The 27,951-nt window shown below is 47.9% G+C and overlaps 1 protein-coding gene across 1 annotated transcript in view; it reads right to left on the bottom strand.

Annotated features, from left to right (window-relative positions):
* DGKB (diacylglycerol kinase beta) overlaps nt 1–27,951 on the bottom strand; it is a 903,118-nt gene that overhangs the window by 768,539 nt on the left and 106,628 nt on the right. Inside the window, exon 3 of the mRNA XM_063924421.1 lies at nt 687–707. Within this exon, the coding sequence (XP_063780491.1) occupies nt 687–707 (21 nt within the window). The remainder of the gene's footprint in view (nt 1–686; nt 708–27,951) is intronic.

Below are 27,951 nucleotides of genomic sequence, written 5' to 3'. Positions count from 1 at the left end.
TCCTGTCACTGCGGAGGAGCCCACAGTGTGGTATCACCCCTTAGTAGGCGTCACACCCAGGTGCGGGCCGCACCCGGCTTGTGACGCCACTGCCATAGATCATAGTTGTCGACTTCTGGGCTGCTCTCTCCGGGAGAGAGCAGCCGGTCGGCTCAGCAGGGGGGAGGGGGGGGCGGTCAGTTAGGTGACGTGACAGGGGGGCGGGCCAGAGGCATAATGGGGGTGGGCCAGAGGCGTAACGGGGGCGTGGCTTCTGGATCGTGTCATTTAAGCCAGCCCCCCCCCCCCCCCCCCGCGGTGTAATGCCGCTATTACCGGCATTATACAGCAGGGGGCGTGGTTATGATGACGCGATTCAACAAGAATCGCGTCATCGCCTGCCTGGGACGCCCACTTTACTCGCTAAGTGGGTGGCGGGCAGGGGGTGACCCCCGGAAATCGGGAGACTTGCCTGCTCTTCCGGGGGGCCGGGAGGGTCACCCGTTTTTCGGGAGCCTCCCGGCCTTTCCGGGAGGGTAGGCAAGTATGCCATAGACAGACAGACAGATAGATAGATAGATAGATAGATAGATAGATAGATAGATAGATAGATAGATAGATAGAGATCGATCTTGTTTTCTATAGATTTATAAATAATGTTGCAGGGTAAAAAAAAACTTAAAAATAAAATAAAATTCCATACGTACTTGTTTCAGAATGTCTTGCTTCTAGCTCACATGTAACAGAAGAGAAATACATGTTAGTATGACACATTCTGCACACACTATACTTGTACTGTGAATTCTATTACTCTGCTCAGACACGTTGCACTACGTTCTACATTGGAGGAATAAACCACATGCAGTCTTCATAGCTGGGCTGACTACAGGACATCTCCAATCACACTCTGCCAGTGGTTCTTGCTGCCCATTTGTGCCAGTGACTCACTGAGCTGTGTGGTTATTGGGCATCCTGGACCCAAATATATTAAGCCTCAACAAGAGATGAAGTGGAGGCGGATAAAGGGGCCTATTTATCACCATCCGCATCCAGGATGCGGATGACAGATGATAAAATCGACCAAACTCGCACTGCGATAATTGATTACATCGCAGGGATGTATCAATTATCGCATGCAGGGACAGAGCTTGTGGTCAAGCGCTGTCCCTACGATGCCTCTTTGCAGCATCATCGGGGTATTTTTCATAAAAAATACCCCGATGTCCTGCTGCGCATGCGCCGCCCCCGCCCGGTCGACACCCCCCCCCCGCGCGACTACCCCCGCGCGCTGCGGACACCACCCCAGCAGGATAATATACTCACCTGTCCAGGAAGCCAGTCTTCAGGAGGCTGCTGGGCGCAAGGTCCTTCTCCTGCGCTGTGATCCCCGGTGCTGTGAAGTGCGCTGCCATTTTGCAGCGTCACTTTACTGCACCGGGGTCACATTGCAGCATATGGGGGACCCGGCGCCCGGCAGCGCTCACCGGAGCAGCGGACACCGGCTCCCTGGACAGGTGAGTATGTTGTTGGTTTTTAATCTTTTTTATTTTAACACTGTGATCAGCTTGTGTGTCCATCGGACATAAATAGCTGACCACTCTGCCGGGTCCCCGCTCAGCTTTCTCTGCCAAGGGCAAATGCCACATTATCGCAGTGCTGCCCTGTGATCTCATCAGCGTGAGCTGGTGAGATTATCACAGGGCACACTGCGGAATTTTTTCACATTTTTATTTTTTTTGTAAATTTGGCCACATCACATCTCCCATTATAAGTATGGGGAATGTGCTGTGGGTTACTAAAAAAAAGTGAATTAAAGGGTTTGGAGCAGTTTTTTCTGAAAACTGCTCCAAATGCCCTTTAATACATTTAGGTGATACTAAAATAATGTGAGAAGGGTGTGAAAACAGAAAACACCCTTTTTCACATTATTTTAGTAAAAATAATGTTAATAAATAAGGCCCAAAGAGAGATAAATGACCAGACAACCAGCTCAAACACAGCCAGTGACATGACTGTTAGGAGCTGGATGGCTGGTCATTTATCACTCTTTATCCGTCTCCACTTTGGGGTCTATTCAATGCCTGTTGGATCCTCTCCGACGGATCCGAGAGTTCAGTATTCAATTTGCGGGCAATTCCGACAGGTTTTTGCCCATTTTTGACAATGCCAAACCGACTTTTTTTTAAAGTCGGATTGACATTGTTGAAAACAAGCCAAAAAATTGTCGGAATCGCCGGCTAATCGGCCGATCCACGTGTTTTCCGACAAGTCGGATTTTTTAAAAAGTCGGAAAAACTGAACTATAATTGAATAGGTTGAATCTAAATTCGACCTAAAAAAGTTGGAAAGTGACGTTTTTCCGACTTTTTTAACAATCCGCCAGTAATTGAATAGACCCCTTTATCTCTTGTTAAGGCCCCTGTTCTATGTGGCACATGCAGTATACAGTGGTACACCATATTCCCGTTTTTACACCTGCCCGTGAAAAAGGCAATTAAGCTTTCATACTACAAGCACTTTACAGCTAATCACTTTATGAATTACAACTTTAACATTTTACTTTACATTTTTTTGTCAGATACAATGAATTCCTTTCTCCTTTCTGTCATTAAATAATTGTAAAAGCGAGGTCATCGTTGAGACTGTCTTCATTACCTGTGTCATTAGTGTACAGTATATTTTTGTATTTGGATTATATTGGCTAGGCTAGTAAAAAAAATCAAGACTTTGTAAGGATGTACGGCCCCAACTAATCAGGTGATGTCTTCATTAATGCACTCTCTTCGCTCTTTAAATATCACCAAAGTATCTTGTTCATACAGGTAGATGCAATAAAAGACACACAAGTGGACATCCAGTAGCCTGGACATCATCCCACCATATGTAGATAGCCACATCAGACACAGGCTATTAGAACTCTGTTCTGTTATGGTTTCCTGTACAATGATTCCATGTCATAATGGGTCACCAGGCATCTTATTTTATGAGCTGTAGTCCTGGAAGGTGCCAGAGGTGCTGCTCTTTTAAGCTTCCTCTCTGGCCAGGTGACAGGTAATTGATTAATCATTACTAGCATGGATTTCACCTGACACCTGACTATTTAAGCCTGTCTGGTCCCAGCATTCATTGCCGAGTCATCAGTGTTTGTGGATCTCCTGTGTTATGTGCCTGCAAAGGACCTTCTGCCATTCACCAGGTGACTTTCCCTGTTCTTTGCCTGGTGGACCCTGCTATTATTATAAGAATAAATATCAACTTAAAAGATCCTAAAATGTATTTCTGATGTGGTGACTACTGTATTTCCTCTTTGTTACACATACCTTTAAGAGAGCATCCAGATCCTTTTTATTTCAATAGGACATATAAGTGGATTCTACATAATCCAATAAATTGGGTATTGTCATGTTTTAACAACATCAAAAATAGATTTTAGGATCTTTTAGGGTCCAGTTGGACTGAAAGTGTTGGCAGTATACCGTTGGAATACTATTGATTCATTTATACCAGCAGGGACTCATTTTTCCCATTTTTAAGATCCAGTTGTTACCTGGAGAAGTAAACACAAATACTTTGAACTTAATATTATGGGACAAATTCCATTTGAGTCTCAACTCAGAGCTATTCGTGGCTACCTACCCCTGAAGAAGTCCTATGGACGAAACGCATATAGGGTTTCAAACCATTACCCATTGTCCAGTTTTGTGATGACCCCACACACTTAAATAAGGTGATGGTGGGGTTTTATAACATCTCTCCTATGTGGGCATTGGTTGACTGACTTTATGTACTTGGATATAATCCCTATATATTGATATATGTATTTTTAATTGAGAAAATATGGTACAGTATATTTTTACTAATTGGCCACTTGGCCTTTGCCTGTTGGATGATTCCTTATGGTGAGAGGGTATCTCTACAGGATTTTCCTCCATTGTCTACCTTGAACATACTACAAGAAAGCCACCAAGTGATGCCAAGAACCAATAAAGTCTTTCATATGGACTTTTAAGTAATTTTTCAACATTTATTTATAATTAACACACCCTAGAATCCTGTGTGTGAGTGTGTGTGTGTGTGTGTGTGTGTGTGTGTGTGTGTGTGTGTATATATATATATATATAGAGAGAGAGAGAGAGAGAGAGAGCGGCTATAGTGATCAACCGGTCGCTCGACATTTTCTTAAGGCATGCAATAGCCTTCCTTGCTTACGTTACCGCATGATTGACCATATACCACTTAGTAAAAGAGGGGATGATCGTGATGCATTGCTCATTAAAAGGGAAAGTGAGTTGATACACCGTTTGGATGTAATCCAATGATATGTTATCTCTTTCTTGTTTTTAAATATCCGTTGCTTTCACCGTTATGTAAATGACGTTATTCCCTTTATTGGGTTGTAATGATGCATTATCTGTAAGTGGCTGCATTTATGTAGTTGATTTGTATAATTCACAGCAGTATTGTACATTGTATATTGCTATTACAGAGCGGTTTTTGTTGCTCAGTTGCTATGGTGACAGTACACTGTCATGGTGGACGTGCATCGCGTCTATGCCCGATGACGTCATCAATGCGGGACGCCACCGGGGATCTGGCGCGAATGTCGGACCTGCATGCACTTGGTGATGGATACAAGTATGGGTGAGTAATGTTCTTGTACTTGTTTTTGCTGTATCCTGATGCCAATCTCTTAGAGGATTGAAACGTTGATATTACACCTGTGTGTGTCTTCTTTATTTACAATCCTGAATGCCGCACCATTGCACTGTGTTGGCCAGATGCATCATCGCTTAGAAAGTGATAAAATGGAGAGTGAAAAAGCACCAGCCAATCAGCTCCTAACTGTCATATTTCAAACACAGCATGTGACATGGCAGTTATGAGCTGATTGGCTGGTGCTTTTTCACTCTCCAATTTATCCCTTTCCAAGTGATGGTGCATCTAGCCATATATCTCCTTACCTGTGAAGGCAACGGGGGAAGTTAATGCATACATGGAGTGCCGGACCACCAGTCGTATATATATATATATATATATATATATATATATACCAATGGAAAAAATCTGCGGCACTCGGAGTCTTTACTGCAAAAAGTGTGTATTTACACAAACATCCCAACCTGGGATGTTTGTGTAAATACACACTTTTTGCAGTAAAGACTCAGAGTGCCGCAGATTTTTTCCATTGGTAGATACCTCACGTCACTGGAGGCACCGGAGCAGCATTACTGATGAGAGAGGAGTGCCGGTCCAGAAACCAGGATATATATATTTATATATATATATATATATATATATATATATACTGCTCAAAAAAATAAAGGGAACACTTAAACAACACAATGTAACTCCAACTCAATCACACTTCTGTGAAATCAAACTGTCCACTTAGGAAGCAACAGTGATTGACAATCAATTTCACATGCTGTTGTGCAAATGGAATAGACAACAGGTGGAAATTATAGGCAATTAGCAAGAGACCCCCAATAAAGGAGTTGTTCTGCAGGTGGTGACCACAGACCACTTCTCAGCTCCTATGCTTTCTGGATGATGTTTTGGTCACTTTTGAAAGCTGGCGGTGCTTTCACTCTAGTGGTAGCATGAGACGGAGTCTACAACCCACACAAGTGGCTCAGGTAGTGCAGCTCATCCAGGATGGCACATCAATGCGAGCTGTGGCAATAAGGTTTGCTGTGTCTGTCAGCGTAGTGTCCAGAGCATGGAGGCGCTACCAGGAGACAGGCCTGTACATCAGGAGATGTGGAGGAGGCCGTAGGAGGGCAACAACCCAGCAGCAGGATCGCTACCTCCGCCTTTGTGCAAGGAGGAACAGGAGGAGCACTGCCAGAGCCCTGCAAAATTACCTCCAGCAAGCCACAAATGTGCATGTGTCTACTCAAACGATCAGAAACAGACTCCATGAGGGTGGTATGAGGGCCCGACATCCACAGGTGGGGGTTGTGCTAACAGCCCAACACTGTGCAGGACGTTTGGCATTTGCCCGAGAACACCAAGATTGGCAAATTCGCCACTGGCGCCCTGTGCTCTTCACAGATGAAAGCAGGTTCTCACTGAGCACATGTGACAGACGTGACAGAGCCTGGAGACGCCAAGGAGAATGTTCTGCTGCCTGCAACATCCTCCAGCATGACCGGTTTGGCAGTGGGTCAGTAATGGTGTGAGGTGGCATTTCTTTGGGGGGCCGCACAGCCCTCCATGTGCTCGCCAGAGGTAGCCTGACTGCCATTAGGTACCGAGATGAGATCCTCAGACCCCTTGTGAGACCATATGCTGGTGTGGTTAGCCCTGGGTTCCTCCTAATGCAAGACAATGCTAGACCTCATGTGGCTGGAGTGTGTCAGCAGTTCCTGCAAGATGAAGGCATTGATGCTATGGACTGGCCCGCCCGTTCCCCAGACCTGAATCCAATTGAGCACATCTGGGACATCATGTCTCGCTCCATCCACCAACGCCACGTTGCACCACAGACTGTCCAGGAGTTGGCGGATGCTTTAGTCCAGGTCTGGGAGGAGATCCCTCAGGAGACCATCCGCCACCTCATCAGGAGCATGCCCAGGCGTTGTAGGGAGGTCATACAGGCACGTGGAGGCCACACACACTACTGAGCCTCATTTTAACTTGTTTTAAGGACATTACATCAAAGTTGGATCAGCCTGTAGTGTGTTTTTCCACTTTAATTGTGAGTGTGACTCCAAATCCAGACCTCCATGGGTTAATAAATTTGATTTCTAAAGAAATCAAATTTACCCCAAAATTTATTAACGATGGACGCCAGCACCTGGGGACATCCACATCGTATAAAGGTACGTTCATGGCAATTGTGTTATATGCTCCGTATCCACTTGACACAGTTATATGCGTCCTGACGAAAAGGCCTGTGTGCCTTGAAACTAGTGATGAGCGGGTTCGGATCCTCGGGATCTGAACCCCCCCGAACTTCACCCATTTTACACGGGTCCGAGGCAGACTCGGATCCTCCCGCCTTGCTCGGTTAACCCAAGCACGCCCGAACGTCATCATCCCGCTGTCGGATTCTCGCGAGATTCTTATTCTATATAAGGAGCCGCGTGTCGCCGCCATTTTTCACTCGTGATTTGGAGATGATCGTGAGAGGACGTGGCTGGCGTCCTCTCAGTTTCTATGTTCAGTGGGCTGCAAATTGTGCTGCAAATATCTGTGCTCAGTGTGCTGCAAGTGCAAATATCTACGTTCTCTGCCTGAAAAACGCTCCATATCTGACTGTGCTCAGTGTGCTGCAAATATCTGTGCTCAGTGTGCTAATTGCTTTATTGTGGGGACTGGGGACCAGCAGTATTATATAGTAGGAGGACAGTGCAGAGTTTTGCTGACCAGTGACCAGTGACCACCAGTATTATACGTTCTCTGCCTAAAAACGCTCCATATCTGTGCTGCATTGTAGAATAAAGTAGGAGGACAGTGCAGAATTTTGCTGACCACCAGTATAACTATATATATAGCAGTACGGTACAGTAAGCCACTGCTCTACCTACCTCTGTGTCATCAAGTATACTATCCATCCATACCTGTGGTGCATTTCAGTTTTGCACAGTTTGCTGACCACCAGTATATACTATATAGCAGTACGGTACAGTAGGCTACTGCTCTACCTACCTCTGTGTCGTTAAGTATACTATCCATCCATACCTGTGGTGCATTTCAGTTTTGCACAGTTTGCGGACCACCAGTATATAATATATAGCAGTACGGTACAGTAGGCCACTGCTCTACCTACCTCTGTGTCGTCAAGTAAACTATCCATCCATACCTGTGGTGCATTTCAGTTTTGCACAGTTTGCTGACCACCAGTATATACTATATAGCAGTACGGTACAGTAGGCTACTGCTCTACCTACCTCTGTGTCGTCAAGTAAACTATCCATCCATACCTGTGGTGCATTTCAGTTTTGCACAGTTTGCTGACCACCAGTATATACTATATAGCAGTACGGTACAGTAGGCCACTGCTCTACCTACCTCTGTGTCGTCAAGTATACTATCCATCCATACCTGTGGTGCATTTCAGTTTTGCACAGTTTGCTGACCACCAGTATATACTATATAGCAGTACGGTACAGTAGGCCACTGCTCTACCTACCTCTGTGTCGTCAAGTATACTATCCATCCATACCTGTGGTGCATTTCAGTTTTGCACAGTTTGCTGACCACCAGTATATACTATATAGCAGTACGGTACAGTAGGCCACTGCTCTACCTACCTCTGTGTCGTCAAGTAAACTATCCATCCAAACCTGTGGTGCATTTCAGTTTTGCACAGTTTGCTGACCACCAGTATATACTATATAGCAGTACGGTACAGTAGGCCACTGCTCTACCTACCTCTGTGTCGTCAAGTATACTATCCATCCATACCTGTGGTGCATTTCAGTTTTGCACAGTTTGCTGACCACCAGTATATACTATATAGCAGTACGGTACAGTAGGCCACTGCTCTACCTACCTCTGTGTCGTCAAGTATACTATCCATCCATACCTGTGGTGCATTTCAGTTTTGCACAGTTTGCTGACCACCAGTATATACTATATAGCAGTACGGTACAGTAGGCCACTGCTCTACCTACCTCTGTGTCGTCAAGTAAACTATCCATCCAAACCTGTGGTGCATTTCAGTTTTGCACAGTTTGCTGACCACCAGTATATACTATATAGCAGTACGGTACAGTAGGCCACTGCTCTACCTACCTCTGTGTCGTCAAGTATACTATCCATCCATACCTGTGGTGCATTTCAGTTTTGCACAGTTTGCTGACCACCAGTATATACTATATAGCAGTACGGTACAGTAGGCCACTGCTCTACCTACCTCTGTGTCGTCAAGTATACTATCCATCCATACCTGTGGTGCATTTCAGTTTTGCACAGTTTGCTGACCACCAGTATATAATATATAGCAGTACGGTACAGTAGGCCACTGCTCTACCTACCTCTGTGTCGTCAAGTATACTATCCATCAGGGCCGGACTGGCCATCTGGCACTTCTGGCAAATGCCAGAAGGGCCGATGGCCACGTGGGCCGGTCCAGCGGTCACTCTCCAATCCTGACAGCTGAGACGCGCTGCCGCCGGACTGAGCGGCAGCGCGTCTCAGCTGTCAGGATTGGAGAGCTGTGAGGGACGGGGGTGAGAGCGCCGGGCGCCCGCCAGCACGGCTGTGTCTGGCGCAGCGCGTATAGCGGACTTCAAAGCAACCGCCGGTTCGTGAGCCAATCAGAGCTCGCGGACCGGCAGCCAATCAGAAGCCGCCGGTCCGCGAGCTCTGATTGGCTCACGAACCGGCGGCTGGTTTGAACGCTATACGCTGCCGCGCCAGACACAGCCACGCTGGCGGGCCGCCCGGCACTCTCACCCCCGTCCCTCACAGCCCGGAGGAGCAGCAGCAGCAGCAGCAGTGCAGCATCGGTAAGCAGCTGCAGCACTGGCTGCTGTGGGGGCAATTGTATACCTGGCACTGTGGGGGCAATTGGCTGGCACTGTGGGGCATTTGTATACCTGGCACTGTGGGGGCAATTGTTTACCTGGCACTGTGGGGGCATCTGTATACATGGCACTGTGGGGGCATCTGTATATCTTGCACTGTGGGGGAATCTGTATACCTGGCACTGTGGGGGCATCTGTATACCTTGCACTGTGGGGGTAATTGGCTGGCACTGTGGGGCATTTGTATACCTTGCACTGTGGGGGCAATTGTTTACCTGGCACTGTGGGGGCATCTGTATACATGGCACTGTGGGGGCATCTGTATATCTTGCACTGTGGGGGAATCTGTATACCTGGCACTGTGGGGGCATTTGTATACCTGGCACCGTGGGGGCATTTGTGGATCTGGCACTGTGGGGGCATTTGTATACCTGGCACTGTGGGGGCATTTGTATACCTGGCACGGTGGGGGGCATTTGTGGATCTGGCACTGTGGGGGCATTTGTATACCTGGCACTGTGGGGGCATTTGTATACCTGGCACTGCACTATCAGGGGCATATAATGTAAATTTCGGCTCATACTGGGTGCTGTAATGTGAATTTTGGCTAATACTATGTGGTATAATGTGAAAGGGGCAGCAGTACTAGATAGTATAAGGGGTCCTACTATTGTGGTGCATAATGCGCATAAGGGGTGTATGGTGTGGTAAACTACACTGAAGACCACGCCCCCTTTGAGTGGCCACGCCCCCTTTTCCGGAGCAGTTTTGCACAGTTTGCTGACCACCAGTATATACTATATAGCAGTACGGTACAGTAGGCCACTGTTCTAACTACCTCTGTGTCGTCAAGTATACTATACATCCATACCTGTGGTGCATTTCAGTTGTGCGCAGTATATATAGTAGTAGGTCATTGCTATTGATATATTACTGGCATATAATTCAACACATTAAAAAATGGAGAACAAAAATGTGGAGGGTAAAATAGGGAAAGATCAAGATCCACTTCCACCTCATGCTGAAGCTGCTGCCACTAGCCATGGTCGAGATGATGAAATGCCATCAACGTCGTCTGCCAAGGCCGATGCCCAATGTCATAGTAGAGAGCATGTAAAATCCAAAAAAATAAAGCTCAGTAAAATGACCCAAAAATCTAAATCAAAATCGTCTGAGGAGAAGCGTAAACTTGCCAATGTGCCATTTACGACACGGAGTGGCAAGGAACGGCAGAGGGCCTGGCCTATGTTCAAGGCTAGTGGTTCAGCTTCACATGAGGATGGAAGCACTCATCCTCCTGCTAGAAAACTTAAAAGAGTTAAGATGGCAAAAGCACAGCAAAGAACTGTGTGTTCTTCTAAATCACAAATCCCCACGGAGAGTCCAATTGTGTCGGTTGCGATGCCTGCACCTCTTTTTTCTTTCATTTTCTTTGCATCATGTGCTGTTTGGGGACTATTTTTGGAAGTGCCATCCTGTCCGACACTGCAGTGCCACTCCTAGATGGGCCAGGTGTTTGTGTCGGCCACTTGTGTCGCTTAGCTTAGTCACACAGCTACCTCATTGCGCCTCTTTTTTTCTTTGCATCATGTGCTGTTTGGGGACTATTTTTTTGAAGTGCCATCCTGTCTGACACTGCAGTGCCACTCCTAGATGGGCCAGGTGTTTGTGTCGGACACTTGTGTCGCTTAGCTTAGTCACACAGCTACCTCATTGCGCCTCTTTTTTTCTTTGCATCATGTGCTGTTTGGGGACTATTTTTTTGAAGTGCCATCCTGTCTGAGACTGCAGTGCCACTCCTAGATGGGCCAGGTGTTTGTGTCGGCCACTTGGGTCGCTTAGCTTAGTCACACAGCTACCTCATTGCGCCTCTTATTTCTTTGCATCATGTGCTGTTTGGGGACTATTTTTTTTAAGTGCCATCCTGTCTGACACTGCAGTGCCACTCCTAGATGGGCCAGGTGTTTGTGTCGGCCACTAGGGTCGCTTAGCTTAGTCACACAGCTACCTCATTGCGCCTCTTTTTTTCTTTGCATCATGTGCTGTTTGGGGACTATTTTTTAAATCTGCCATCCTGTCTGACACTGCAGTGCCACTCCTAGATGGGCCAGGTGTTTGTGTCGGCCACTTGGGTCGCTTAGCTTAGTCACACAGCTACCTCATTGCGCCTCTTTTTTTCTTTGCATCATGTGCTGTTTGGGGACTATTTTTTTGAAGTGCCATCCTGTCTGACCCTGCAGTGCCACTCCTAGATGGGCCAGGTGTTTTTGTCGGCCACTTGGGTCGCTTAGCTTAGTCATCCAGCGACCTCGGTGCAAATTTTAGGACTAAAAATAATATTGTGAGGTGTGAGGTGTTCAAAATAGACTGAAAATGAGTGGAAATTATGGTTATTGAGGTTAATATTACTATGGGATCAAAGTAACCCCCAAATTCTATGATTTAAGCTGTTTTTGAGGGTTTTTTGTAAAAAAAACACCCGAATCCAAAACACATCCGAATCCGACAAAAAATTTTCAGGGAGGTTTTGCCAAAACGCGTCCGAATCCAAAACACGGCCGCGGAACCAAATCCAAAACCAAAACACAAAACCCGAAAAATTTCCGGTGCACATGACTACTTGAAACGTTGACGACGACACAGATGAGTATCCACTAAAGAATTTTTGCACATGAATATTGGAGTGCCGCCCTCTTTCTTATTTATAAGAAGCCAGTTGACTACATACAGATAGATAGATAGATAGATAGATAGATAGATAGATAGATAGATAGATAGATAGATATAGTACATCGAAAAGGCATTTACCCAATTTCTTCAGCTGTAATAAAAGATATTTCCTTGCCCAAACTATTTTTAATACATTGTTTTTACTCTTTTACTCTAACGTTTTTACACTTTCAACTATAAAAGAAAGTCCAACACATTTTTTATTGCAGAGTAATAGCTTTGTGAAGTTTTCATTTTTCTGAAACTTACCCAACTTTAATAAACAATAATTGGGCATCAGGATGATGTGTTCATAACAGTTACAAATGATCTTTACAGATACCGGCTGAATCATCATTATTTACAGCACCAAGCAGAAAGAGTTATCACATTATGTAACTCTGTATATTGTACTATCCAAACTTATAATCACCCTCATAAATCACACCACTCAGCTCCTGGCTTGCTGGCTCCTAAAATAATCTATTCTATTACGGTGTCAGAACGTCTCTGCGGAGTGTTGGGAATGAAAGCCTGACTGACGGTGGCCCAACAGGCTGTGTGGGTATGGGAAGCGCAAGATGCAAGCCTCCGTGAGTCCCTCGGCAGCTTGAAGGGGCACGGGAGGTGAGACATGGGATGGGGAGCTGAGAGTTTGGGTCAGAATTTTTTATTAAATTTTTTCCAAGATAGTAGCAATGATCCTATGCTTGAATAATAATAAGCACATCAGAAAGAATTTACTGATTTGTGAGGGAATATGGCATTTATACCTAGTCTTTTCAGGCAGTCCCCAGCACCCCCGGAAGAGTGGCCACCCGCTTCCTAGTCAAGTGGGCAGAATGTGGGAGAAAAAACTGGGAATTGTAATTTCCATTTTGAAGGGGCAGGGTTAAATGAAGCAAATTAGCATAGTTTAGTCCCACCCCTAATTATGTGATCATCAGGCCCTGCCCCCCCCCTCCCTCCCCCCACCCTCTCTGGCGTTGTCTGCAGAGTTTCCTCTCCGGGCTTCTCCTGGAGTGGAGTCCAAGAAAGTAGGCAAGTATGGAATATGATCAACTGGACATAGTGCTATAACAGGGCTTAGAGGCACACTGTGCCAGTACTCCCCGTCCCTGGTGCACTCGACATTATGACATCACATAACAAGCCCTGGGGGGTGGGAGATGGAAGACGAGAGCCCTGCATTTCCCAGGTTCCGTCATGCTGTAATTGGGTGCTGCCAGGTCATCAACTGTACAATACACTCAGTCTTGCACAATGGGCGGCGCCACCGAATGCACATCCTTCATTACAGCCCTGACTGGACAGATGGTAGAATAAACTAGATGAAACGAATGGACTGAGCAGGTTTTTGCTCTGGAAAATTAGTAATATGTCATACTAAAGATGAGCGGTTGGGTTTTGCTGAAAACAGAACACACCCAAACTTTGGGGTTCTGAGTCGAACCGGGTCCCGGCTTGGGTGATCGCATTAGGTTCAGATCTCGGACCCAGGGCCGGCTCCAGGCATGTTTCGACTAGAGCGGCCGCGCGGGGCGCCACTCTTATAGGGCGCCGCACGCTGCGGCCGCCATATTCCTGCCTGGAGCCAGCCTTCAATCTGTGTGTGTGTCCCGGCCGCTTGTGTCAGCCCACCCGCCCGCGCCCACAGCAGTACTCCCCCCTCCCGGCTCCCAGAACCGCAGTCTGCAGTGACATGTAAGTTAAAATCTGCACTGTAGGGGGCATTATGTTTCTGGCACTGTGGGGGCATATCTGCACTGTGGGGGCATTATGTATCTGGCACTGTGGGGGCATATCTGCACTGTAGGGGGCATTATGTATCTAGCACTGTGGGAGCATATCTGCACTGTGGGGTCGTTTATGTATCTGGCACTGTGGGGGCATATCTGCACTGTGGAGGCATTATGTATCTGGCACTGTGGGGGCATATCTGCACTGTGGGGGCATTATGTATCTGGCACTGTGGGGGCATATCTGCACTGTGGGGGCATTATGTTTCTGGCACTGTGGGGGCATATCTGCACTGTGGGGGCATTATGTTTCTGGCTCTGTGGGGGCATATCTGCACTGTGGGGGCATTATGTTTCTGGCACTGTGGGGGCATATCTGCACTGTGGGGGCATTATGTATCTGGCACTGTGGGGGCATATCTGCACTGTGGGGGCATTATGTATCTGGCACTGTGGGAGCATATCTGCACTGTGGGGTCGTTTATGTTTCTGGCACTGTGGGGGCATATCTGCACTGTGAGGGCATTATGTATCTGGCACTGTGGGGGCATATCTGCACTGTGGGGGCATTATGTTTCTGGCACTGTGGGGGCATATCTGCACTGTGGGGGCATTATGTTTCTGGCACTGTGGGGGCATATCTGCACTGTGGGGGCATTATGTTTCTGGCACTGTGGGGGCATATCTGCACTGTGGGGGCATTATGTTTCTGGCACTGTGGGGGCATTATGTTTCTGGCACTGTGGGGGCATATCTGCACTGTGGGGGCATTATGTATCTGGCACTGTGGGGGCATATCTGCACTGTGGGGGCATTATGTTTCTGGCACTGTGGGGGCATATCTGCACTGTGGGGGCATTATGTTTCTGGCACTGTAGGGGCATGTCTGCACTGTGGGGGCTTTTATGTTTTGTGGCACGGCGGACATTTATTTATCTGGCACTGTGGGGGCATTTATGTTTTGTGGCACGGCGGGCATTTATTTATCTGGCACTGTGGGGGCATTTATGTTTTGTGGCACTGGGGGCATTTATGTATCTGGCACTTATGTATCTGGCACTGTGGGGGCACTTATGTATCTGGCATTGTGGGGGCATTTATGTATCTGGCACTGGGGGCATATCTGCACTGTGTGGCCATTTATGTATCTGGCACTGCTGGGGGGTATGTCACGTGTAGCTGGCACTGCTGGGGGGTATGTCACGTGTAGCTGGCACTGCTGGGGGGTATGTCACGTGTAGCTGGCACTGCTGGGGGGCATGTCACGTGTAGCTGGCACTGCTGGGGGGCATATCATGTAGTGTATCTACTAGGCGTCTGTGGCTAGGCAATGTGTCTAACGTGCGCTGTCTGGCGCAAAGTGTCTAATGTGCGCTGCCTGGCGCAAAGTGTCTAATGTGCGCTGCCTGGCGCAAAGTGTCTAATGTGCTCTGCCTGGCGCAAAGTGTCTAATGTGCTCTGCCTGGTGCAAAGTGTCTATCGTGCTCTGCCTGGCGCAAAGTGTATAGGAGGTTCTACCTGGTGCAATGTGTATTAGCTGCACTACTATGTGGTGTAATGCGAATTGCCACTATTCTGTGGTCATGCACCTTCCCCACGAAGCAACGCCCCTAAATTTTTGCTGCGCGCCTTTGGCGCGCACTGTCCCTGCTTCAGCATGTGGGTGGAGGAGCACCAAGCATTACAGTATGTACATCATTTTGCCCTCCTTACTTAAAAATGTGCCCTCCTTGTGATCAGCACCCTGCCCTAAAACGTGAACACTATCATGTGTAGCTGGCACTGCTGGGGGGCCTATTGTGTGTAGCTGGCACTGTTGTGGGGCATGTCATGTGTAGCTGGCACTGCTGCGGGGCATGTCATGTGTAGCTGGCACTGCTGCGGGGCATGTCATGTGTAGCTGGCACTGCTGCGGGGCATGTCATGTGTAGCTGGCACTGCTGCGGGGCATGTCATGTGTAGCTGGCACTGCTGCGGGGCATGTCATGTGTATCTAGCACTACACTGGAGACATTGTGTGTAAGGAACACTACTGTGGCTGTTCTGCGTAAGGCTGCTAATTGTGTGCATAGAGGGGGTGTGAAAAAATATATTTATTTATAGTTTAATTATATGAAGTTACGAGGCCACACCCACTTTCCCAGGAGGCCACACCCACTTTCCCAGGAGGCCACGCCCACTTTCCCCGAAGCGCCATAGGGTTTGGGGGGAGCTTTTACATTTTCTCGCTCAGGGTGCTAGTAGGCCTGGAGCCGGCCCTGCTCGGACCTAAACTCAAATCCAGAGCCGGCCTTAGGCATAGGCAAACTAGGCAAATGCCTAGGGCATTTGGCATGCTTAGGGGCACCAGCAGCTTCTGCTGATTAAAATGATATGCGGCATGCCTATATTGTGTGTGTGACTGCTGCTGTATCGGCATACAATATGCTATATTGCAGTGTATTTCTGGAAATCACTGTAATGTAGAATTTCGTATGCAGATACAGCCACAGTCGCACACAGAATATAGGCATGCTGCATATCATTTTAATCAGCAGAAGCTGTTTGCGCATCCTAGCCACATAGTAATGCAAATATGATGCATTTTCATAAACAAAAGGAGCCCGACGTTAGCAGAGCTGCCAGCTGACTCATGCCAGACATCTCCTGCAGAACTAGCGGCGGTGCTAGGGGGCACCAGCCAAAATCTTGCCTAGGGCATCATATTGCTTAAGGCCGGCTCTGCTCAAATCTCACGTGTTTTGGATGTAAGTCCCTCCTTCATGATTTCAGGTGCAATTTCACACTGGAAATGACTGGAAATGAAGGCTATTGATGTTAATAATATTGTAGGAACAGAATCAGGTCCAAATTATGGTCTTAGCTGTTTTTGACAATATTTTACAAATCCAGATGCAAAACCAAAACACTTGAGGGTGGTTTTGCCAAAACCAAATCACAACAGTGATTTAGAAGAGATTTAAACGCAGTACATATTTTCAATCTTATAAGCATGAGCAATAATGAGAGATATCCGTTTGCCAGTGTCCACAGCATTCTGATAGGAGTGATTAATATGAAGTTTTGAGAAGTAAAACGAGATTTATGGTAAGAATTTACCCTTGTTAAATCTCTTTCTGCGAGGTACACTGGTACAGGGATGACATTGGGGTGTAGAGTAGGATCTTGATCCGAGGCACCAACAGGCTAAAAGCTTTGACTGTTCCCAGAATGCATAGCGCCGCCTCCTCTATAAACCCGCCTCTGTGCACAGGAGCTCAGTTTTTGTTAACCAGTCCAATGCAGTAGCAGGTAAAAGAGACGACAACTGTTAGTAGCCACATACACCACACTCTCACGACAGGAGAAAGTGTCAGCGGCTAATGCCATACAAACCCAAAGAAGCTAAGTGCGTCAGGGTGGGCGCCCTGTGGAGCCCAGTGTACCTCGCAGTAAGAGATTTAACAATGGTAAGTTCTTACCATAAATCTTGTTTTCTGCAGCGGGGTACACTGGGCACCACGGGGAATGACATTGGGGATGTCCTAAAGCAGTTCCCCATGGGAGTGGATGCACTGTAGTGGGCACAAGAACCCTGCGTCCAAAGGAAGCATCCTGGGAGGTGGAAGTATCGAAGGCATAAAACCTTTTGAACGTGTTCACTGAGGACCACGTAGCCGCCTTGTACAATTGTTCAAGGGTTGCACCACTGCGGGCCGCCCAAGAAAGTCCAACAGACCAAGTAGAATGGGCCTTGATGGTAGCAGGAACTGGAAGGCCAGCCTGTACATAAGCATGTGCAATAACCATTCTAATCCATCTGGCCAGGGTCTGCTTGTGAGCAGGCCAGCCACGTTTGTGAAAACCAAACAGTACGAAGAGAGAATCAGACTTCCGAAGGGACGCCGTTCTCTTCACATAGATACGGAGAGCCCATACCACATCCAAAGACCGCTCTTTTGAAGAGAAGTCAGGAGAGGCAAAAGCCGGAACCACGATCTCCTGATTAAGGTGGAAAGAAGATACCACCTTAGGTAGGTACCCGGGACGTGTTCGAAGAACCGCCCGGTCACAGTGAAAAATCAGATATGGGGACCTACAAGATAAGGCACCCAAATCCGACACCCGTCTAGCAGAGGCAATAGCCAGCAGAAACAATACCTTAAGAGAAAGCCACTTAAGGTCTGCAGATTCAAGAGGCACAAACGGAGACCCTTGCAACGCCTCAAGAACCACCGACAAGTCCCAAGGAGCCACAGGCGGGGCATAAGGAGGTTGAATCCACAACACACCCTGAGTGAACATATGAACATCAGGTAAAGTCGCAATTTTTCTCTGGAACCACACCGACAAGGCAGAACGAAGGCCCAAGTCCAGGCCCTGTTGTAGAAAGGCCAAAAGTTTGGCTGTACTAAACTTGTAAGAGTCATGATTGTTAGATGTGCACCAAGCAAAGTAAGAATTCCAGACCCTATGATAAATCCGAGCAGAAGCCGGTTTCTGGGCCTTCAACATGGTTTGAATGACCGCCTCAGAAAATCCTTTAGCCCTCAGGATGGAAGCTTCAAGAGCTACGCCGTCAAAGCCAGCCAGGCTAAATCCTGATATACACAGGGGCCCTGAACGAGGAGATCTGGGCGCTGTGGAAGTAGAAGGGGACACTCTATCGAGAGACCCTGACGGTCTGAGAACCAATGCCGTCTGGGCCACGCGGGAGCGATCAGAAGTAGGATTCCTCCTTCTTGCTTGAACTTCCTTATTACTCTGGGCAGGAGTGACACCGGAGGGAGCACGCATGGCAGCTGAAAGTTCCATGGAATTGCCAGTGCATCCACGAACGCTGCTTGAGGATCCCTTGTCCTTGCTCCGAAGACTGGAACCTTGTGATTGTGTCGAGATGCCATCAGGTCCACATCTGGAAGGCCCCACTTGTCCACGAGGAGTTGAAACACTTCTGGATGGAGGCTCCACTCTCCGGCGTGTATGTCCTGACGACTGAGAAAGTCCGCTTCCCAGTTTAGGACCCCCGGAATGAATACTGCTGATATGGCTGGCAGATGGCGTTCCGCCCACTGAAGAATCCTTGATACTTCCATCATTGCCATGAGGCTTCAAGTGCCGCCCTGATGATTGATGTCTGCCACCGTGGTGGCGTTGTCCGACTGTACTTGAACAGGTCTGTTCTGTATTAAATGCTGGGCCAAGTTCAGTGAGTTGAACACTGCCCGCAGTTCCAGAATGTTTATTGGGAGGAGAGACTCTTCCCTGGTCCACCGAACCTGAAGGGAGTGTTGCTCCAACACCACGCCCCAATCTCTCAGACTGGCATCCGTTGCCAGAAGGACCCATTTGGAGATCCAGAAGGGACGACCCCTGCTCAATCGATGGTCCTGCAGCCACCAGCTTAGTGACAGATGGACCTCCGGAGACAAGGAGATCATTTGAGACTTGATCCGGTGAGGCAGGCCGTCCCAGTTGGCAAGAATCAGTTTCTGCAGAGGGCGGGAATGGAATTGAGCATCGCCGAATGTATCGACACTTGCGGACGAGATAGGAAGCATCGAATCCTGTCCTGAAGCTTCAGGACTTTCTCCTGAGACAAGAACAACCACTATTTGTGACTGTCCAACAATGCCCCCAGGTGCACCATGCTCTGAGCAGGGACCAGGGAAGATTTCTTCCAGTTGATGAGCCACTCGTGGGCTCGCAGAAACCGGATAGTAAGATACAGATGGCGTAGGAGAATTTCTGGGGAATTTGCCAGGATCAACAAGTCGTCCAGATATGGTAAGACCCTGACCCCTTGACGGCGGAGTACAGCCGTCATTACCGCCATGACCTTGGTGAAGACTCGCGGAGCCATGGTCAAACCAAAAGGTAATGCCCGAAATTGGTAATGGAGATTGCCAACCGCAAACCTCAGGTACTGCTGATGCGACATTGCAATGGGAATATGCAGGTAAGCATCCTGTATGTCCAGGGAGACCATATAATCCCCAGGTTCCAAGGCCAGAACAATAGAGCGAAGAGTTTCCATACGAAACATGGAGACCCTCACAAATTTGTTCAAGCACTTGCGATTGAGAATGGGCCAAGAGGACCCATTCGGTTTCGGGACTAGGAACAGCGGTGAATAGTACCCCTTGCCTCTCTGAGCCAGAGGCACCTGTACTACTACTCCTGTGTCCAGGAGGGACTGTACCACCGAATGAAGTTTTTTTGCCTTCACCTGATCCGAAGGGACGTCTGTCAGGCAAAATCAATGAGGGGGACAATTCTTGAAGGATACGGCGTAACCTCGAGTGACGACTTCCATACCCAGGCATCTGAAGTGGTCTTCAACCATTCCTGGGTAAACCCTAGAAGTCGGCACCCCATCCTGGGATCCCCCAGAGGCAGGCCCACCCCGTCATGCAGCAGGCTTGTCAGTTTTGGAAGCAGGCTGATAGGCAGCCCAGGCCCGTTTAGGTTTGGGCTTAGTGGGTTTGGAAGTATGAGCCTGTTTCGGGTACGCCTGACCCTTTGCTTCCCCTGAAGGATGAAAGGAGCGAAAGGGAGTACTCTTAGCCTTCAGCACTGGAGGAGCAGTACTAGGTAGACCTGCTGTTTTAGCAGAATCTAAGTCAGCCACTATCTTGTTCAGGTCTTCTCCAAAAAGAATGTCTCCCTTAAAAGGGAGCACCTCCAGGGTTTTCTTAGAGTCCAGATCCACAGACCAGGACCGCAACCAGAGAATCTGGCGATCCAAAAAGGACGTAGTAGAAGCCTTGGTTGCCAGAATACCAGCATCAGAAGCCGCCTCCTTAATGTAATGAGAAGCAGCGACAATATACGAAAGACATTGTCTAGCATGATCAGAGACGTTGGAAGGCATCTCAGCTTCCAACTCCTGAGCCCACGCTTCAATGGCCTCTGCAGCCCAAGTTTCTGCAATGGTGGGCCTAAGCACAGCACCAGCTAGGGTGTAAATCACCTTTAAAAACCCTCCACACGCTTATCCGTTGTTTCTTTCAGGGACGTGATGGTAGTTACAGGCAGAGCTGAGGATACCACCAGCCGCACCACCAGCGAATCCACTGGCGGGGGTGTCTGCCAATTTTTACTTAGCTCCGCCGCGAGGGGATAGCGAGCCAGCATCTTCTTGTGAGGCGTGAATTTCTTTCCTGGATTTTCCCAGGATTCCTGACGTATGTCAACTAAATGGTCAAAATGAGGTAAAACTTGTTTAACCACTTTCTGACGTTTAAATCTGTCCAGTTTCTTAGGGGCAGCATCAGGCTCTGGGTCATCAGTAATTTGAAGAATCAGCCTGATAGCCTCCAACAATTCAGGAACATCCACCTGTGAAACAGATTCCCCATCAGAAGTATCAGGATCAGAATCAGTGGGGTCAGTATATACGCCATCCTCATCAGACGAGGTGTCTGGGACATTGGTGGATTGTGAGGAAGTAATGGCCCGTTTAGAGGACCCCTTGGTCTTAGGCGGGCGAGGGTTAGATTTCTGTTTGTCAGTGAATGGTTCAATTGCTGTAACTGAGTGAACAGTTGATCTGCCCATGGCGGATTAACCGCAAGGACCACAAGCGGTTGTACCGGCACAGGAGGTCTCATAGGGGGCATAAGTCAGGTTACCAGTGTATTCAATAGCGTGGAAAAAGTAGCCCAAGGTGAGTCATTTTGAACCCCCGTTGCTATGGTCCCACTGGGGGGTAAGGAACCCCCAGAACCTGCTATATTATCCTCAAATGTGTCTGCAGCATCACCACCACGCACTGTGGGATCAGCCCCAGCTCCGTCGCTCCTTGTAGCTGACATATCTAAAAGCTCAATTCAAGGCAACCCAGTACAATATCAGCAGCACAATACCTGACAAGAACCCCCTGTGTAGTGTATTAGCACAGAGAATTCCAGAGGTATATGGTGACCAAAAATCACAGAGAAAAATACACAAAAAGTATATCTTGTGAAACACCTATATTAAATAATAACCCTGACGCACTTAGCCCCCTCAGGTTATAGAATATAGGGATAGCAATCTGAGTGAGATACACAAAATGGAGGTCACACAGCAGCTATAAGCACACACACACATAGTCACATTGTACAATGCAGAAATTATGACATGCAATGAAACTGCACTGGACTAGCAATACAGAGTAATACTAACTAATTATGGCTATAAAAACAATAGATATAACAATGCACAGTGAAGACTGGATGTATATCACAGGGTACTTGTACTACATAACCCTGATTAAATGCACTCTTTCTTAACTAACACTGTCAGCAGACATGTAGAATACTTAAGTGTCCTGTAAAATGCACAGCGCTGACATGCAGGCAGCTTTACAGAGGAGGATTTGCCCAAACAGTCCCAGGATCAGCTCAGCTTGTCCTAATGGTGCCCAAACGCTGACAGGGAGTGAGGGAGAGAGAGATATGCAGCTCCAGGGTGGGAACATTTACTCTAAATGGCGCCCTGTGGCTGGGGGAGGGGCTACAGGTCAAAGCCTTATCCCCCTGCTGAACTTCACCACCGGGTACTGTGGGCCATATAATAAACGGTTTTTAATCAAACCGACCTGTGCCCTTGTCCTGGTGGTCTATTGGGGTCCCTGTACTGCTACAGTGTCCAAGCCAGCGCGCGCCGCCCACCGGCCGCGCTGGATCACGGTTTCCAGCGGGTCCCGCCAGGGGGACTCTCTTACCTCCTTCCTGAGTGCGGCCACGCGATCCTGGAGAGCAGCGGTGGTGTGTGTGACTGACGTAGAAAAACTGGAGCCTCCGCTGTAAGTACCCAGCAACCAGGGCGCGAGAGTATACAGCGCCGCTGGGGGAGGTAATGGAGCTGCAGCAGGAGATGTCTGACTGACATCGAACACTCAGAGTGCCTCTGCTGCAGCCCTTGAAGTCTTCATTTTTCACTTGCACCCCTGTTGTATGCCTGCACTGCATGGCACCAACTACAAAACTGAGCTCCTGTGCACGGAGGCGGGGTTATAGAGGAGGCGGCACTATGCATTCTGGGAACAGTCAAAGCTTTTAGCCTGTTGGTGCCTCGGATCAAGATCCTACTCTACACCCCAATGTCATTCCCTGTGGAGTCCAGTGTACCCCGCAGCAGAAAATTCTTTCACCAATGTAATTCTACTTGGCGGGAGAAAACGATCAATGTAATGACCATCACGGTGAGTCAGCCCCCTGGGACAGGCGAGGAGAGTGGTAAAGAGAGAGTAAATTGAGGTCATGTTTTGGATGCTGATATCACCTAAGTTGTTGGTGGGGACACCAGAGGACAAGTTAGCCAGGCAGAGATTTGATGAAGATCAGGAATTGATGACCTGGTCCAGGAGAATGATAGTTCACAGCAACACGTAGCGAGAAGAGGTTGAAAAGCTGGATAGAACATACTTCAAAAGACGAAAAATGTGAATAATGGTATAGTTGCTAGAACTGTGAATGTGCAACTTAAAAGAAAGAAGACCAAGCAAGCCTCCTCATCTGCTTCCAAGCCTGGGGATGTGGGTAAAGTGGAGACAACTGTGTTGTACCCCTTTCACACTGACAATACCGTATCCCACCCGGGAATTGGAAACGGGTCCTTCCCGGGTGGGATATGGCATTGGCAGCTGCTGCGGGCTTCCCCGACCCGGCAATATGCCGGGCGGGTTGCCATAGCAGCGGGTGGTGGAGCCGGCGGTGGGGGCGGAGGTGGAGGCGGCGCTGGGAGATGAGATCATCTCCGCACTGCCTCTTCCTGCTGTAGTGAACGTGTCCCGGGACGCATCGACCCGGGAGCCCGTTTACGCAGCCACTGACCCGGTATTCAACCCGGGTATAACACTGCTTTATTCCCGGGTTGAATTGCCGGGTCAGGTGACCCGCGATTTCGGCTATGCCCCTTTTACACCGCACGCCGACCCATGTCAACCCGGCAATATGCCGGGTCGATACCGGGTTATTTGTGTGGTGTGAAAGGGGTATTGGAGACCTACAGAAGAAGCAGTGTCTGATTGTGGGAGCCATGTTTCTGGTAGCCTCCAGAAGGTTGCTTTCAAGATAGAGTTGAGGTTGCTTTCAAGATAGAGTTCACTAATGGAGGTTAGTTTGACACAAGCAGAAGATACATTCAACAGACCACATTGACTGGATTATGAAAGTAACAGGGAAATTAAGTGTATGGGAAATGTGTTAAATAGAGGGGAGTGCAGTAGTGAGGGTCATTATGAATGAAATGGTGTGATACAAGGGGAGTTGGGGATCAAGGATGTTATATACTGTAGTAAGATAAGAATGGTAAACCTTGTATGATACAGTATGATGCAGGGACGTGCAGTCAGGGGAGGCAGTGCCTCCCCTGTCATTAATGATTCAAATAATATAAAGAAGATATTTATAACACAGATTCTGTGATAAATATCTTCCTTTATTATTTTAATAATTTCCCCCTGTATATTGGGGTGGGAGGCAGCGGGAGAGGTGCCTCCCGCTGCTAACATATTAAAATTCAGGTAGCGGGGGGCGGGCAGTGGGCAGGGCGAAGCCATGGGCTGTAAAAGCCCATTGAAAATATATGGGGAAGCGGCACCTATACTGGTGCCTCAATGACAGGGGCGTGCATTCAGCCCACATGAATGCACGCCCCTGTCAATCCCCCAGATATGATTGGACCAGCGGATCCACTGGATCCGCTGGCCAGCGGGCAGATGCGGTGGCGCGACCCGGCGGAGAAAGGATGGCTGGCGGCGGACCTGGATCCAAGAGAATCCAGTCCCTGCCAGCCATTCTGCAGAGTTCGGCAGCAGAGAGTGGCTTCCAATTTCAAAAATGGCGCCTCAGCTGAATTTTTGAAATTCAAGATGGCGGGCGCGAGCCAATCACGGCTCACCGCGTCATCGCCCCGCCCCCTCAATTGGCTTATATAAGCCAGCGGCGAGGCAGCGGAGGTCAGTCCGGCGGCAGGGAGGGAGCAGGCAAGAGCTCCTCAAGACAGAAGACGCCAGAAGCCCTGGGGAGGCGGCGGCCATGAAAAAGAGCTTAAAGGCCGCCTCCCCCAGGTGAAGGTCCAGCACAATAAATTATTTAAACATTAGGTGTGGTGTTTTTTATTTTAATATTTTCTTTACAGGCAGACTATGGGTGCCAGCGAGCCCCTTAAAGTCCGGGCATGCTTGCACTTGTGGTTCTCCAAGTGCCGGCATGCTTGGGCAGGCTTGCTGGGACCTGTAGGCTGACTGTAAAGAACAATATTAGTATGCCATGAACCCCGCACCCACCGCCACCGGGGGTGCGGGGCATAGCACTGGGGCTGGTTGTTGCTCGGGAGGAGGGACCCCATTTTAAGTTTTGGGGTCCCCACTTTCCGAGGAATTCCAGCTCTGGGCTGACTGGTGTGAGGGGATGTTTAATGTTATGGCAGGAGGACCCCGCACTGAGTGTCTCCCCTGCTATGGCATAATACCCCTGGCTGGTTCAGCCTAGTGCTCGTTTTGCTAATATAAGGGGAACCCTATGTTTTTTTTTGTTTTTTTTATTTGTGTTTTCGTATTGGGGGGGGGGGGGGGAGGTGGCACCAGTGCCTCACCAGTACCTGCCCTCACCGAACGTCACTGGCATGATGGGGGTTTGAGAATAGGCTAGGGACATACTGTAGAGAGAAAAAGCTGCGGGTTACATTACTGAATAGTCAGATGAGAGGTGTAGTTTCTCTTTGTTAGTTGACCGTTGCAGGTTGTAATCAGGTAGAATCAGATAATCAGATGGAAAACCACAACTGCATCTGCCCCACTAACACTTGCATCCCATCTTAACTGACTCTTAAAGGTACTGTACTGTATACAGGTTGAGTCTCCCTTATCCAAAATGCTTGGGACCAGAGGTATTTTGGATATGGGATTTTTCCGTATTTTGGAATAATTGCATACCATAATGATATATCATGGCGATGGGACCTAAGTCTAAGCACAGAATGCATTTATGTTACATATACACCTTATACACACAGCCTGATGGTCATTTAATACAATATTTTTAATAACTTTGTGTATTAAACAAAGTTTGTGTACATTGAGCCATCAAAAAACAAAGGTTTCACTATCTCAGTCTCACTCAAAAAAGTCCGTATTTTGGAATATTCCGTATTTCGGATATTTGGATATGGGATACTCAACCTGTATTAAACCTCACACCCAATAGCTTGAATAGGATTGAAACCGTTTTTTTCTTGTAATGCTTTTTTGTAGAACTCAGGGGTCTATTTACTAAGCCTCAGGTGGAGATAAAGTGGACGGAGATAAAGTACCAGCCAATCAGCTCCTAACTGTCATTTCTCAACCACAGCCTGTAACATGGCAGTTTGGAGCTGATTGGCTGGTACCTTATCTCCGGCTACTTTATCTCCATCTGAGGCTTAGTAAATAGACCCCTCACACATAGTTTAGTGACCAATGAACACGATACGCCCAGAGATTGGAAGTTTTGTTCAGACTCTGCGGAGAATTATATTTCTACAAGTTATTATAACAGAACATTTTGGCGATTGCACGCTATCGGTATATGTAGGCAGATGGCCTCCACCCTGAGTCTAGGGGTAGTTTTGAGTCAAAGGGGGACCATACCTTTCACCCTGTACCCACAGACTATACTTACCTTGCAGAAATCACCAGGACTGTAGGGGGTCATTCCGAGTAGATCGTAATGGCTCCACTAATGAGAAGCAAAAAGTCTAGAACTTTTCCAGAGCTGTTTCCTGTGCATGCACTATTTTTCTGATACTGTATATCTCCGGAAAGATTGCGCCACCAGAACCGGTATGGGGGGGTGCCGCTACATGGTAAGGGAGGGGTGGTGGAAGGTCGGGGGTTGTGCTGCACAACCCATAAACTCCCTGATGGAGATAGATATTTATTATACAGACAAGTGCTGATTTATTACAGATTGTTGATAAATTACCATTCAGCTAATTGGACAGGACTGTATTGAAGCTCGATCACTACCTGTTACAGTAGGCACAAAAGGACAATTGTTAATTTAAACATAAAATGACATAAATGCAAGCTAATGATTTGTCATTGTGCGAGGAAGCACATGGCGCTACACTGGAATCATTTGTTATATTATTAACCGTAATATATATCAATAGACTTGAATATGTTATTAAAGGTGAATAATAATGACTTGTGATGCATTAAGACTGGACATACTAAGGACTCTTGGAGTCAGTGGCGTAACTAGAAATTTTTCTCCCCCAAGCCAAAAAATTCTTCGGCGCCCCCCCCCCCCCCCCCCCATAATTGGCACTAGGAAAGGGACAAACATGTGCGCGCCGAAGGCGCGCGGCGCCAAAAAGGGGCGTGGTTTTGTTTAAATGGGCGCGGCTTCGCATAAAGAGGCGTGGCATTGCAGGAATAGACTACCTTATACCCCAGTTTTGCAACCTGCACGCCCAGACGTTAGCCACCACAGGAAAGAAAAATAATCCTGATTCATGCCCCTTCCATTATTTGTCATTTTACCTCCTTATAGTAATGCCCAGTATACATTATGCCACATACTGCAAAGGCCCTCAGACATTATGCCACACACAATAATGCACATGACACAATATGCACACACCGTAATGCCCCCGACACATTATGCCACACACCGTAATGTCTGTGACACATTATGACAGGAATCGCAATGCCCGTTATACATTATGCTACACACTGCAATGCCCCTGATACATTATAGCACATACCACAATGCCCATGATATAGTATACCACACACCGCAATGTCCGTGATACATTATGACACACACCGCAATGTCCGTGATACATTATGACACACACTGCAATGAACCTGAGACATTATACCACATACCACAATGCCCATGATATAGTATACCACACACCGCAATGTCCGTGATACATTATGACACACACCGCAATGCCCGTTATACATTATGCCACCCTGCAATGACCCTGAGACATTATACCACATACCACAATGCCCTTGATATAGTATACAGACACCGTAATGCCTGACACATTATGCCACACACCGCAATGCCCATTATACATTATGC

This window comes from Pseudophryne corroboree, chromosome 5, assembly GCF_028390025.1.
Source record: "Pseudophryne corroboree isolate aPseCor3 chromosome 5, aPseCor3.hap2, whole genome shotgun sequence".
NCBI classification, from domain to species: domain Eukaryota; kingdom Metazoa; phylum Chordata; class Amphibia; order Anura; family Myobatrachidae; genus Pseudophryne; species Pseudophryne corroboree.
Note: the sequence above shows the minus strand (reverse complement) of the source record. Positions and strands in the feature narration are given on the sequence as shown.